At 31.5% G+C, this 14,711-nt stretch overlaps 1 protein-coding gene across 2 annotated transcripts in view; it reads right to left on the reverse strand.

Annotated features, from left to right (window-relative positions):
• Positions 1-11,107: 11,107 nt before the first annotated feature.
• The window catches only part of LOC110036112 (elongation factor G, mitochondrial-like), a 12,314-nt gene continuing 8,710 nt past the window's right edge, over positions 11,108-14,711 (reverse strand). For both annotated transcript variants that reach the window (XM_020740477.1, XM_020740476.1), the window contains exon 7: positions 11,108-11,552. In XM_020740477.1, coding sequence (XP_020596136.1) covers positions 11,445-11,552 — 108 coding nt within the window. In that variant the 3' untranslated portion in view covers positions 11,108-11,444. The remainder of the gene's footprint in view (positions 11,553-14,711) is intronic.

Here is a 14,711-nt window from a genome sequence, read left to right on the forward strand (position 1 = left end):
CATGTTTACACGCAAAGTACTCTTATCTTTTGTATCACTGTCAAAAACAGTGCTGATTACTATTCAATAGTCAAATCTATATTTTTCATGCACATTTAAAGTTCTATGTGTGTAAATAAGTAATTTTATTTCATAATCTCGGAGTTTCAGATAAGCATTTCCTAAAATATTTCTTTTTTTCAGGGGGTATATGTTAGAATAGTTTGAAAAAAACTTAGTCGTGATTTTAGAATAAACCAACATCCAACATTCCGTTATGTTGAATTTATCGGCGTTCTGATTTTTCTTCTCGCATTTCGTCACTAAATCCGATCGTGAGGCGAAGGCGGTGTTCCCTGCAGCCTCAACTTACGTTAAATATGATTTTTTAAATCCAGTAAAACCAAATCAGTGAGTCGGAGATGAACTCGCAAGTGACGAAAAAAGAAATTCTTAAATCCACCTCACAATTAGATTTACTAAATTCGAATTTAAGTCCTAAAAAAAGAAAACATGGGTAGAATAGGCGGAACTAACAAAAAAATCAATCTAAGTGAGCATTGGAATTAATTTTCATTTTTTCTAATGTTTTGCTGGATTTACTTTAGATTCATGATTAAATCCTTTATAAATTAAGCTATCAAAGACCGACATAACGTAATTACGGGTTGCAGCGAAACACACCTTTTGTATAGTACTGGCTTCTGAAAGGCAAAATGAAGACAAAAAAGTTCTCTAACTGGACCAACAAAAATTAATTTGTACCAATTATGCTACTCAGACAGCCTAATCTATGGTTTGTTGGCAAAGACTTTTGTCTTATAAGGCTAAAATTAAAAAACAAGACGATGTGCTTCGAATATTCATGGATATATATATTAAACTGTGATGTGCATGGTGATGTAACAACTAAGCCTTGACTTCTATCCAAATGCACTTTCCGGTTTCTGCTGAAATTGTCACATGTCAAATGCGGCTTTTCACACTTAAAAGAGTACAATTATTGGAGCAATAACTCAAGCAGATTCATTGATTTTTTATCAGTCTTATTTTATTGTGTGCTTGAAAGCTGCCACCAGACGTTCTGTTGAATTCTAATTTATCTTTTGTGAGTAAACTCTGCCTTTTATTCATCTTTCGATCTCCGGGCCTAATTATACAATTATGAAAAGGAATGAATGCTTATAGTGATCATCCTAAATGCAAGTAATACGCTAATTTAATATCAGATTTGCTTTACAATTTAAGTGATACACAATGGCTATCAATCGGTAGACGCATTGGCTTCGCTCGACCGAGGTGGTCGCTCGTACGCAGGTCGCTCCCATTGAGGGAAAATGGTCGGTCGACTAGTTTTGATAGCCTTATTTTATGAGAAGCTCAGGTTGCTGGGACACGTTTATGGGATTCGTTAACATCAAATGTCGGTCGACTCAACCGAGCAGGTCGATCACCAGATCGGCTAGTTTAGATTATGGTCTTTGGTTCAAGACTTCAATTGTCCTGTCATCATCCTCAGCCGCTCGAACCCTTTGAGATTCGTGTTGGCAATTTTGCTGCGTACAACATCGCATTAAAAGTTTTTAAAAATTTTATTGAATATATTAATATAATTATTTTATTGTGGCATTTACATCATCCACACACACACACACACACACCCACACACACACACACACACAAACCACATAACTCATATATACATAAATGGTGTGCTCGAAGCTGACACTTTGGGATCATTTTTTTTTTAGCCATTGTGCTACGCAACACTATATCACTTTGTACACAAAATATGTCAGCATGAATCTCAAAACATATGGGTGGCTCAGGGCGGCTCAGGATGAAGATAGAAGATGCGAGCGATCAAATGTTGTTTTGGAAGATCATTTTTGGATGAGTACGACGAAGGAAGCACCTTACCTGAACAATCGACAGAAGGTGCCAGAAGAAACTCCTGTAGGGCAGTAATCAGCCTTTAGGACGATCAACGGGAGCACTCTTTCAAAAGTTTGCCAAACGATCGACAACCGTCATCGATCAAATCGACCCCCAGTCTATTATATATGAATAACTCTGTAATCATCAAAAATACATCCTTAAAAGTTAATAATGAGGGGGCAAATATATACTTTTATAATATTGGGACCTAGGCCTATAAATAGGAGTCCATATTATGAATAAAACACAATTTTTATGTATGTCTCTCTCTCTCTCCCATAACCACTTCCTACAAGAATGTTTCATTTTTTGGGTGTGTTTTCCGAATATTTGTGAATCTAATATCTTTTAAGGTATGGTGAGTGTGGAAATATGTCGCCAACAAGAAGAAGAGTCCAACAACAACAACAGGAAAAGTCTAGTTAGAGGAAGGAAGGAGAAACAACATGCACCCGGAAGTTTATGAAGGAATTTGTTCAATAAGGCCTACAAGAATTGATAACTCAGATCACCGACCAGATGTTATGATAGTTCGTAGAAGTCTTTAAGGCGCACGAGAAGGAATACTCAACCCCCCAACCCCACCCCACCCCCTTAAGGGGAACCTCCAACCAACAATGGGAGGAGGGTGATCCACCTGTAGAAAAAGCCTGACGAAAGTCTATACCAAGGCATCGCTGGATCCGCCCCCATGGAGGAGAGGAACCGACCGGTGCAGACCAAGGTATAGAGGCAGCCGGAGAACTTTTTCTCCCTACAGGTCTCTAGATTTAAACCCTCTGAGAAGTTTAAGATGTTGGTCTTAGAGATCTATAAAGGACGATCGTATCCAAACGATCTCCTCGTGTCGTTTGAATCGATCATATGCCTGTTGAAAGTTTTTTATGTCCTCAAGTATAAAATTTTCTTCACGACGCTAAGATCAATCGTATTAAGGTGGTTCGATGGATTGCACTTAAAGGTAATCACCTATTTTGCGAAGTTCAGAAGACTTTTTCTATCGCAGTTCACCAGTGCCTTAAGGCCTAAGAAAAGTGCCCAATCTCTGTGGCAGTTGAAGCAGGGGGCCAACGAGAGCCTACAGTCGTTACCGACATGCTTCCAGAGCGAAACGTTAGATGTTAAAGTCTTGAAGCCCAACTTGGCCCAGGTCGTGCTGACTTGAAGCCCGGTGTTAGATGTCTGCCACAATGCCTAGGCGTTAGACACGGCCTTGCAACATTCTAGTGAAGTTCACTAACTCCACTTAAAATTATCTTTTAGGAGGTTTCCTGCTTAAAACATAAAAAGTTATGTAATTTATGAAAATAAACAAGTAATAAAACAAGTATTCATGCAAATTTTTTAAGTATTTTTCTCACTTAATATTTTAACATAAAGTGTGAGTTATCAATATAGATTAGTATAACATAAGGATTTGGAGGAAACCCACTTAAGAACTTCATGAATAAATTGATCTTTGATAGAAATAGAATAAAATAGGGTAAGAAAGAGCTTCATTTAATTCAAGTTCTATCTGTAGCATTCACATCAAAATTATGATAATCATTCTCATTTAAAGAAAAAAAGAATCATTTCTGGCAAAAATTGGCTCCATAAGCAAAGAAATAAGGTTTTATGTTTCTAGTAGATATATAAGATGTAAATTGAGGGAGTGATGCCTAAACTTTAAAATTACCTTCTCTATAGAAGTCTCTCACATGTGTGAGCTTATATTATTTTGGGTGTATGAAAATATTTAGGTAAGTGTACCTATGGGGTTTTCTTTGGAGTTAATGGTGATGTCAGATGGATCACATGATCTAACTTAGCATTAATATTTGTGAAAGAGTAAGAAGAAAAAAGTGCAAAGTTGTGGAGGTAGGAGCTTTTATATTGAATAAAAGAAAATAGAGGTTAAAGAGTGAGATGAATTTAAGGGCGTAAATTAAGGATTCACTAAGAAGCAGGAGAAGAGGAGATACAATTTCGAGGGCTAGGAGGGAAGAATCACTCCTCAAATTATCATTCCACTAGTTCCTTTATCACTATTGATCATACTCAATTTATCATCATGAACAGAATGTATAATGTTATGGAAGAGATTAATTTTTCTCACAATCCAACTCTTGAGAGAACTATCAACCTTCAAAGTTAATGATAACATCAAATAGGGGAGATGTAGATGATATACCCTATCATTAGTGAGCATGGATTTGGATATAGTGAGGATGTCAGTAGCAAAAAGAATATTAGTTTTACTCATAATTTTGAAAATTCAGTCTAAGAAATATATAAATGAAACAATCGATGTTAAAGCCAAATCATACTAAAGTATCCCCATTACGTTTGAAGTTGTCACTAATGAAAAAATTGTTGCTTATCGAAAATCCAAATGCTCTAATCTACCAAGCATAAGAAAACAAAAGTCATAATACTATCCATTAAATAAAAAGATGGACAATCTTTATACATTTAATCTTCAGTAATAATTGATTGAAAAATTAGTGATATCATTCGTCGACATATCACAAAAGTGAAAAATTACTCCAAACATCCTTAGCATAGGTACTAGAAATAAAAATATGCTCCAAATTTTCTTCCGCTTGTTTACAAAGAATACATCGAGAAGGAAGACGTAAACTTTTTAATTTAAGAATATCATCAGTAGGTAAGATGCGATGAAAAAGCCTCCAAATGAAAAATGACTGAGAATGCTTAATAAAAGAATTTCAAGCCCAAGATAAATCAAAACCATTGGACTAAGATAATGATTTAGCAAAAGTTTTAGAAATATTTCACTTTTTGTGATATGTCGATGAATGATGTCACTAATTTTTCCATCAATGGTTTCTTTAACTTTTGGAGATATGTTTGTGAGAATATTCTTTTACCTCTATTCCTATAATTGTTTGTTGGTACCTTTGGTTTGCTAGGAATAAATTTAAACATAATGACAATTTGATTACTACTCATTCATGCTTTATCTTCATTACTAATTTTATTTATATTACTTCGTTTTGGTAATTTTAAAAAATCTTTGGGTTTGAAATTAAGAAACATCTTTGCTAAAAGTGATATAGATATTCCTTCTTATTGTAAGTCTGTTACTAATTTAATTCGTTGGAATAAACTTTTGCGCGGCCTTCTTAAAATTAATATTGATGGAAATTGGAATAATTTTTTTGCTGGACTTAGTGAAGTGTGTCGTAATTTTGAAGGAAAATGTATTTTCTGATTTTCTGCTCCTACTATTGTTGTATTTCCTATTTGTTCTGAAGTTGAAGTTGTTATAGTTGCATTAACTTTAGCTGTCAATTGCGGTTGGCATTTGATTGATATTGAGATAGATTCTTTGGAACTATTGTACTAAGAAGAAAACGTATCCTTGGAGTCTTACTATTCAAATAAAAAAAAATATTTGTTCTCCTTAAGATTGTGCAGGTTAATTGGCTATTTACATATCGTGATGGAAACCACTTCTAAGCTTGGATTGGAGAAACACAACTTCAAATTCCGGTTCGAGTACCTCATGAGCTTTCTATTCTTATTCATGGAGATTATTTAAAAATTACTTATATTTGACGTCATAATATTTTTTAGATTTTTTTTGTGCGAGTTGTACTTAGTGACTGACGGTTTCTTTTTTTCGTGAAACTTTCAGTCATAAATTATATAATCAATTCTTTATTGGAATAAAATTTCCTACGGGATTCATAAAAAAAAATCTTCATTAATAAAATAATAGGTTATGAAATGTTTAATTTTTCATTATTTCATTATATATATATTAACTTTATAGATATTGGTAAGAATTAGAATATTTAAAGTAATAGTTCAAATAGACCAAATTTGGCTTTCAATTTTAAAACATTTAACGAGAAAATAAATGATACAAATTACAATGGCATGCTAAATAGAAATTTACGATATAAATAAATGCTCGAACTAAAGCCGTTTTCCCAGGGCCATCTTTCAAAGTACTTAATTGCTTCTAATTAACTTCAGTTATCACGTCCATTAAGCTTCATTAGCATCGGTTCTTTTTTAAATTTAATTTCACTTCATTTATTAATTTAATTTCACTTTATAGGAATCCTTTCTATGAAAGGACTCCTCCAAAAATAGGCGTATGCTGCTTTATGTAGCGTACACACGGTATTCTTTAGTAAAAGGCGAAAGAATAGTTCGCTTTGTGTACACCACGCAGCTGCGTGCTTTGCTCGAATGGTAGGAAAATGATTATAAAGCTTGGATTGGCTTGCTACTACAGAGAAATGACGACGTGGGACTAAAAAACAGCGGAAGGTTTCGAATGCAACCACTCTTCAAGCCCAAAAATAAAAAATAGAAATAGAAATATAACCACTTTCCTCGTGCCCTTTGATGTTATAGTTTTAGCATCATTTATCATTCCCTTCGCTTTGTTTTCACTAAAGAAATCAAATCAACTCTTAGAGTAATTGAGTCGGATAAATAGTTGGTGCGAGTAATTATATGATTTATTAGTTCATAACTAACGATGGCAATGCTTTAATAAAAATAAAAGTCAGGAATTTTTAAATGAAATTTTATAAATTGAAATCATATGACTAACTTTCTTTATTAGTAAAATAGGAATATAAAATTTGTGTGTGTTGCGTGTTGTAAAATTCTCAACAGCATGGAAATCTTATATCTTAACTCAGTAAAATTGTCCTACACACACTGATGGAGATGAGATAGGCAATCGAATTTTTTACATGGAAAAACTTTAGAAAATGAAAAAAATCATTGGATCTGACCATATCAAGGTAAACCACTATGAAATTGAAAATACATGGGCCCACTCTTCTCTTAATTTACGGAATATATAATTATGAAAATTTGTTGATTATAAATTTATAATAATATTTTGGCGACGATAATCATAATTGGAATATAAGGACTGTAGTTGGTGATTATAATAGTCGTAATTAGTTATGGTAATTGTTGGTGGTGGTCGACAGTGACATTTGATAGCTGACGATAAGCTCTTGTGACCGGCAGCAACTGTCAGGATTTCACAAGCTTTAGTAGTCTACTAACTTCTATTCTTCTTCTCCCCTTTAAGTGATGGATGAGGGCATATGTATAGTTTTTGTATAAGCTCTTGTGACCGGCAACAATCGTCAGGATTTCACAAGCTTTAGTCTGCTAATTTCTACTCTTCTTCTCTCCTTTAAGTGATGGATGAGGGCATATGTATAGTTTTTGAGATGGTTATTCTGATAACTTTAGCCAATCTTCCAAATCATATCATTGGACCGCCCACATCCATTCACTGGATCACAAATAGTTTTTTTTTTACATTTAGTTCATTGATGACATCATAATTAAATGAACCCCTACTTGTTAGATTCTTCTTGTCGAAACACTCCATTTGATTATAAACTTCATGAAATTGGGGTCAGATTATCTTGTTCATAATGCTTCACTAATCATATCCGATGATAAAAAATTATTGAAACATATCAGTGTGTATCCAATAACTCACCACAAAGTCATTAATAATTAATAAATTTGATAGCCTTTGTCAAAGATAGTGCAGATATTGACATCAATAAGAAATAGAAAGAGATAAATCAACCAAGGACAACTTTATAGAAAGCTCCATATATTAAGATGATTGTAATATAACAAAATTGGACATAAGCATAAATGAATGAACCAATGAGAGAAATTGGATTAAATAGCCAGACAAAACTTCATTTCAATTAATGAAATCTCAGGTTTCAAAGAGCTTTGTTTTAGAGTTTCATATCTAAAACCTTGAAATAAATATTTGTCTATTTTTTGGTTTAATAAAAGTAATTAGAAAAAATTATAGATTCTTAGTGAATGTTTATTCAAAATTGAGGTGATCAATTCTACTATAACAACAAATTTTGATGCATAATATTACTAGATATTTGGTTGGGCCAACCTTGTAACAAACTTATAGAATCTAAGTCAGAATAGCTAACAACAAACTAGCATCAACAATGTTATTGTTGATGGTGTGCCTTGGAGGCAAAAAGTGAATGTTGACTTAGTATGCTTCCCCCCTGCCATTAATGGTAAACATTAGTGAACTTTTTGAGCTAACAAGCAAAGCCCTTTGTTCTTTCACTATAATCTTTCTTGTATATTGGTTTATGTATAACTTTTTGAAAAAAAGTATTATAATAATTTTGACCTAAAATTAAAATACACACTCAAACTATTCATTTTGATCTTTCTTAAGGTATCTTATTATCTTAATGATATTGGAAGTAAACTATCACGGGCTCGTCAGATTTATCTAGTATGTTCATTATAATTAGGAACACTCATAATTTAGATGATCCTTATGCAGGTGCTTCTTTCAAAAACTCAATGTATTTAAAGATCTAAGAAATGTTTCAAGGTAAATTGCTTGATCAAATAAATTTTTTATGGCATATCACTACTCTTCACCAAAAAACTCTTTAAGTAAAATAATGTAATATAAATAAATACTCTTCAATTGAATATTTATTATTTATTAAACATTTGTTTTCAATTCGCGTGCTTTCTTGTAATTTTTTTGGGGTTATTGAAAATCTTTTTTTACAACTCTTTTTTTTTTTTCAGTTTAGTTGTTTCTAGTTGTAACAATTTTTGTAGTATTACTCGCCATTGTAATGGGTTTCTAGAGCATTTCTATGGCCAGGGAGCCTAGTCAAAATTGGGGGCTTGTGTTTAACTTAAAATGGTCTAAGTTTATATACAAGCTATGGTGGATTTGGTCCAATCCATGCAAAAACCTAATGTTGGGCCTAATGTTGTAATCAAGCCGGGTCAAGCTGAGTAAATCTTAGTTTGGACTTAGCTTGGTAATATTATATTAAAAGTTATTCATGTTCGGCTTGAGCTTATGTCGAGCATTCACATATGCATTCAAGATTGACTTGTTTAAAAGTTTCAATTATTGAATTTAATTTATACTTGATTTGTTTATATCAAGTGAATGAGTTCTTAAATGAGTTAATAAGAAAAAAAGCTAAAAATTAGAACAAGTATCAATTTTTCGTATTAAATTTTCAATAGATGATTCTATAAATTTAAATAATTAAGTAATTGAATAAATTTTGAATTAGCAATACTAATTTTACACAAATTAAATAAGAAACTATGTATGTTGTAAAGTATTTTTTTTAATAAAATAACATAAAGAGTACTATTAAATTAATTTATATAAATTAAAAAAATAAGAATGTATTGCATTAAATTAATTTGCATATTATCAATAACAATTTAAATTATTTAAAAATAAATAAATAATAGTTAATCAATTTTTTTAAATAATATTTCATATATAAATATCTGATATAAGTTATCACAGAGTTCAATATTGAATATTTAAAAAGTTATTTCTTAAACAACAAAGGAGTTTATTCGTGAACATAACTAAGTTGCGTCCATGTTTAGTTCACTAAAGTTACGAGCTTTTAAAAAATATGTAAACATGTTTATTTTTTAATTTAAACAAACAAAATCAAATTTGAATCAAATCGATTTAGGGTTGTTTATCAAATGCAGTGGTTCACAAACGTAATTAGAGCAAACAAAAGACCTTTTGTACATATTCTTTCATGAATAATGATATACTCCAAATTAATAATTCACACAAGAAAAAGCACTTAAAATGCGCCCATCACAAATAGCTGCATGACTAATTTGGCAAAATTTAAATAAATGAACTTATGCCATAAATGGATCCAATAAGTTAATGAATGGCTTTCATAAATTTCTCTATATAGATTATAAAAAAATCATATTTAATTAAAAAAACCACAATAAAAGACTTTACTGTTTGTTAAGATCAGTTATTCTACATTTAGATGGACAACCTAACATTTAAGAATAAAACCCTACATTTATTAAAGCACAGTGCCAAATATTCCTACATTTATTAAATCACAATGCCAAATATGGGTGTCAAAAATTGGCCCGACACGTCGACATGAATCAAACTCGATTCAAAAAGTCCGGATAAAAGTTAACCCAAATATTTTTCGAGTCAGGTTTGAGTCAGAAAATTTGAATCATTTATTATTCATGTCTGGCTCGAATTGAACCCAAAAATCTAAACATGACCTTAATAAACACAAAATTTCAGGTCGGATTTTGTTTAACATATCATACTCGAGCTTAGGTCTTAATTTTCAACTCATTTATTATTCAGATCAGGTTCAGGTTGACTCTACTTAGGCCGAATCAATTACAAATCAGACCGAAACTTTAGAACCCCAATTGATACCCCTAATGGCAAGGTAAAAAAACTCATCTTATAAACACCCACAAATATATTAAAAAATTAATATTTCAAATCAAATATTTTAAATTTGAATAATATATTTTATGTATTTTTTCAAAAATTTATATCTATTAACCAAAAAATGAGGGAAATAAAAAATTATAGGCGTTACATTTTAACATATCGTACACCTTGATATTTTACTCTTCTTAAATACAAATATCTATAAAATTAAGAACCTAATTAGGATAAACTTCTTCATTTTTTTTTTATTTTAAAAATATATTTATTTAATATTTTTTAGCATGTTTATATATTATACTTTTTTTAAAACAAATCAACTGTTTAAAAGTATAGTTTTTAAATGTTCAAAATATTCTAAAAACAATAATATTTTACATTAACAAATATCAAACATATTTTATTTTAAAATAAAATATAAAGTAACAAAATAAAAAATAAAAATGATCCCCTAAGTGTTACTCCCTATTTTACATTACAAAAACAAATACTAAATAATTTTATTGATTATAAACAAACACATGGCCTTTTACAAGGTCATATGCTCGAAAAATATTTGCATACGTAAGACGTACGCAGAGTTGAGTACGTCGGGAGGTTATTTAGAAAGTATATGGGGGTTATATTCGCATAATATCCTCATGTAACCTCTGTGTAACCTATCTTTAACCTACAAATAAGTTCTGCACTTCTGTAGTTCCGATAGGTACAGGTAAGTTACAAGAATGTTATAGGGATTATAACGTGAATGTAACCCCCTTGTACTCTTTGAATAACCTCTGAAGTAAGCAGTGTTGCGTACCTCTTACATACGTAAATATTTTCCCATATTCTCTGATAAGAACTCCATACAGCACACACCCAACTTATAATTTGACAAATCTATCCAAAAATTCAGCAAATATACCGTCTGAACTGCAATATTCATATTAATCGACTTTCCTGCTGCCCACAGATTAATCATTTATTTATTCTATCAAAATTATGGAGAACTTATTACAGGAATAAATCAGCGTGAATAGGGACGTATACATCCTTTCATTGAGACATTATAACAGGGACCTGACCATAATCAACTCTCACATAAATCGTAACTTATAACAGGGACGTATGCATAATTAACAGGGACGTATGCATCTAATCGCAAAAGTTTAAAAAAAAATTTAAAAAAAAAGAAGGATCAAAACGTAACTTATAACTTTATATAATTAACCTGCTGTAAGAACCCTGGCTGTGTTTGTAATTTAACTTAATCTGTTGTTCCCTTGCTTGCCTTGTAGGTGTTGATGAGCTGCATCTGCACATCTTGGGAAACTGCTGAGTGCTCCAGGTATTCCATGGTGAATTCCCCTTTCCCCTGTAAATATTTAAAACAAAAACATCAGAGAATGATGATCCAAATCTTGTAAATGTTTTTATTCATTAAAGCTACCGTTTGGCTGCCGGGAAAAAAGTAATGGTCAGAAGACTTTGAAATATGGGAATAACTTGGAACTCCCAAAAGTCTTAGGGCTGTTTGGCAGCAGTTTTAGTAAACCTTGTGAATCCAGACTAATTAAATCCTAGCAGGATTTAGTAAATTTAAGAAAAAACTAAGAAGGTGAGAAGAAACTGGATTTATTAACACATGATTTAAGTTAAATACAATTTAAATCCATCACCACACAATCCCTTAATAAAAATCTCTTCTTTTTCAGTTTAGCCAAATGGAAGATTAAGAGACTGTTTTGTTTGGTCAGATGATCTCAGGTTTATCAATGGTCAGCTTTACATCTTGGAATATTGATCTCTTAAGCTTTCAGGAGTTTTATTTTTACCATTCACCCATTGTGCCATGTACATAATCTACACTTTTTCTCTATTGTCGGTGGTGATAGTAAGAGCAAGAAAAGGTATAATAGGCACCCTACTAACCCAAGAAGGCTCCAATCTATTGTGGTGCCTAATCGGTCCCAAAAATACTTGAACTCTGGCTCTTTACGGTATGTAAGTCCGCAATCAAATCCCCAAGTGGATCTTAACCCTATAATTCCAAACATTAACCCCCCTTTCACTTCCCTTCTTCAAATCTAATAATCTAATTCATCATATATCTCCCCATAACTGCTCGAAATAATAAATCAAATTCCTCGTCTTTGATCTCTCTCAATGGCAAAAAGCTTTCCAAACAATCCTCTTAGAGTTTATCCAATGGTTTGTGGCAGATTTAAATGAAATCATCCTCTAACATCAATTTCTCATTTGAGATCACTTTTGGTTTTTGTTTTTTATTTTTTGATTATTTTTTTTTTAATTTTTGTTTATGTTTTTCCTAAAAATGAAACATGTTGAGTTGCTTTTAAAAAAATTCAAAACAACTATTAAATGTTTTAAATATTCTTAAAAATAATTATAAAAATATACAAAAAAATGCACTAACTAAATATATTTTTAAAATAAAAGCAGAAATAAAAACAAAAAACCAAGAAAAAAGTAATCCCAAAAAAGCCCTTACCTTTTCAAACCCTATTAGCCCTTCATTGACATCTTGGAAATGTCAAAGTTCTTCATGTGAAATATTGCAAACATCTGGTGCAGACTAAAAAGTATTGGTCTTATCAATCTAGTTGAAACTAAAATTCATTTGGAGCATCCATGTGTTACATCTCAATAAAAGACAAAAATTGTTCCATAATGAATGTAGAAATCATAATTTGCATTCCTACCAACATAGTAGGATTTTGATCAAATGAAGATGATAGCAGAATCTATTTCTCCTCTTTTATCACCAACGTTCAATTTATCAATGAAGTCCCTTTCTATCACTTCATTTATTCAACTGCTGAAAGAAAAATTATCTGTAATGCAGGTTTTCTCGGAGGTGAATGTATCCCTTGTGGTAACTAGTGATTTCAATTACATTAAATCTTAAAGAGTTAAAAACTGGGGATTTTGTGGTTCTCCCTACTGAGCTGCTTTATTTTAATAATTACATACACCATTTTGGCCTCATGAATCTTCTGAACTCTAGCCTTTCCTTTTATTGGTTTAACAATCAATTTATAAACTCTGCTTGACTTGTCATATTCTCTTCCTCTTCTAATAGACACTCCTGCCTCCTTATTATCACTTTTCAGTGCCTGTCTAGCTTCTTTCACAATGTCAAACACAGGTTTCCCTTAACAAGATTTTCATCTCTCCATCCTGATTTTAAAAGTATTACTAAAAATTAATTGGAATTTTTATTTCGAGTAACCCTATGTTTATCTTATATAAAAATTTTTGTGCTGACCAAAATCTAAAACTGTTCCTTAAAACGAGGTGCAAATAATTGGAATACTTTTATTGTGAGTAATCCAATCTTCATCTTATATGAAAAATTTAGGATGTTAACCAAACTCTAGAAAATGTTCCTTAAAACAATGATGCAAACATATCCAGCTCCATATTTTTTCCTAAAATTTAATAAGCAAGAATTTTCTCTTTACCAAAGCTCCATCTTCTTGATCAACCTACTTTTATTAAAATCTAGAAAAAATAAAGAAAAACCTTCGTTTCCTATTAATTCTACGAGCAAATGTCTAATTCAAAGGAGCTAAAGTTAATTGGTTAGTTAAAGCTGATGATTTGCCAAAAAACTTAATAAGATTAAAGGAAAAAGGAATAAAAATTTTACTAAAAGACTATGCAAACCTTCAACCTCTCTTACAAACTCGAAATATATTGCTCTTAAAACTATCAATTACTTCACTGACCTTTATAATTAGCAAGACACCTTATGTCTAACTAGTTGCCTAGTAATGTGCAAATTTTAAATATGGGCATGTGTTTTCCTTCACTGATCAAGAAACCATTAGTACTCTTCAAAAATTTGATAAGAAGGTTGCACCAAAATTGGATGATTTCAAAAAAAAATTTTACCAAATCCAGAAATATTACTGGCAATCAAGTTGTGCCTCTTAAGGATTTTTTACATCAAAAGAAATCCCAAACGGGGCCAACCATTCTGCATTTACTCAGATATATAAGAAATTGCATACCACAAGTACTTTGAATTACAGACCAATATCCCTGTCTAATCGCTTGAAAACCATTCCTCTTCATATAATCCATCCAATCCAGAGAGTTCTTATTAAAGGAAGAGTGATCTTTAATAATGGCATTCTTGCTAAAGAAATCCATAAAAGCTTCTCCTCTTCCAAATCCACTAAGAACTTCTAGGCCAAGATTGATATCATGAAGGCATTTCATAGCATTAATCAAACCTTCATGTCGTAAAACTAATAAATCCTACGGCAAATTTTAAAATATAATAATGAATGTATATTTAATGTGGGCCTTTCTATCATTAATGGGAACATGTATAGCTATTCTATCTCCTCTATGAATGTATATTTGGTTAATTTTAATTTAGTTCAGCTTCAGCTCTCATGTATACACATGTTTGTGTGCATGTACGTGCTTGTGCTTGTGTGTGTGTGTGTGTGTCTCTCTCTCTCTCTCTCTCTCTCTCTCTATATATATATATATATATATA

This window comes from Phalaenopsis equestris, unplaced genomic scaffold, assembly GCF_001263595.1.
Source record: "Phalaenopsis equestris unplaced genomic scaffold, ASM126359v1 Scaffold202662, whole genome shotgun sequence".
Lineage (NCBI taxonomy): Eukaryota > Viridiplantae > Streptophyta > Magnoliopsida > Asparagales > Orchidaceae > Phalaenopsis > Phalaenopsis equestris.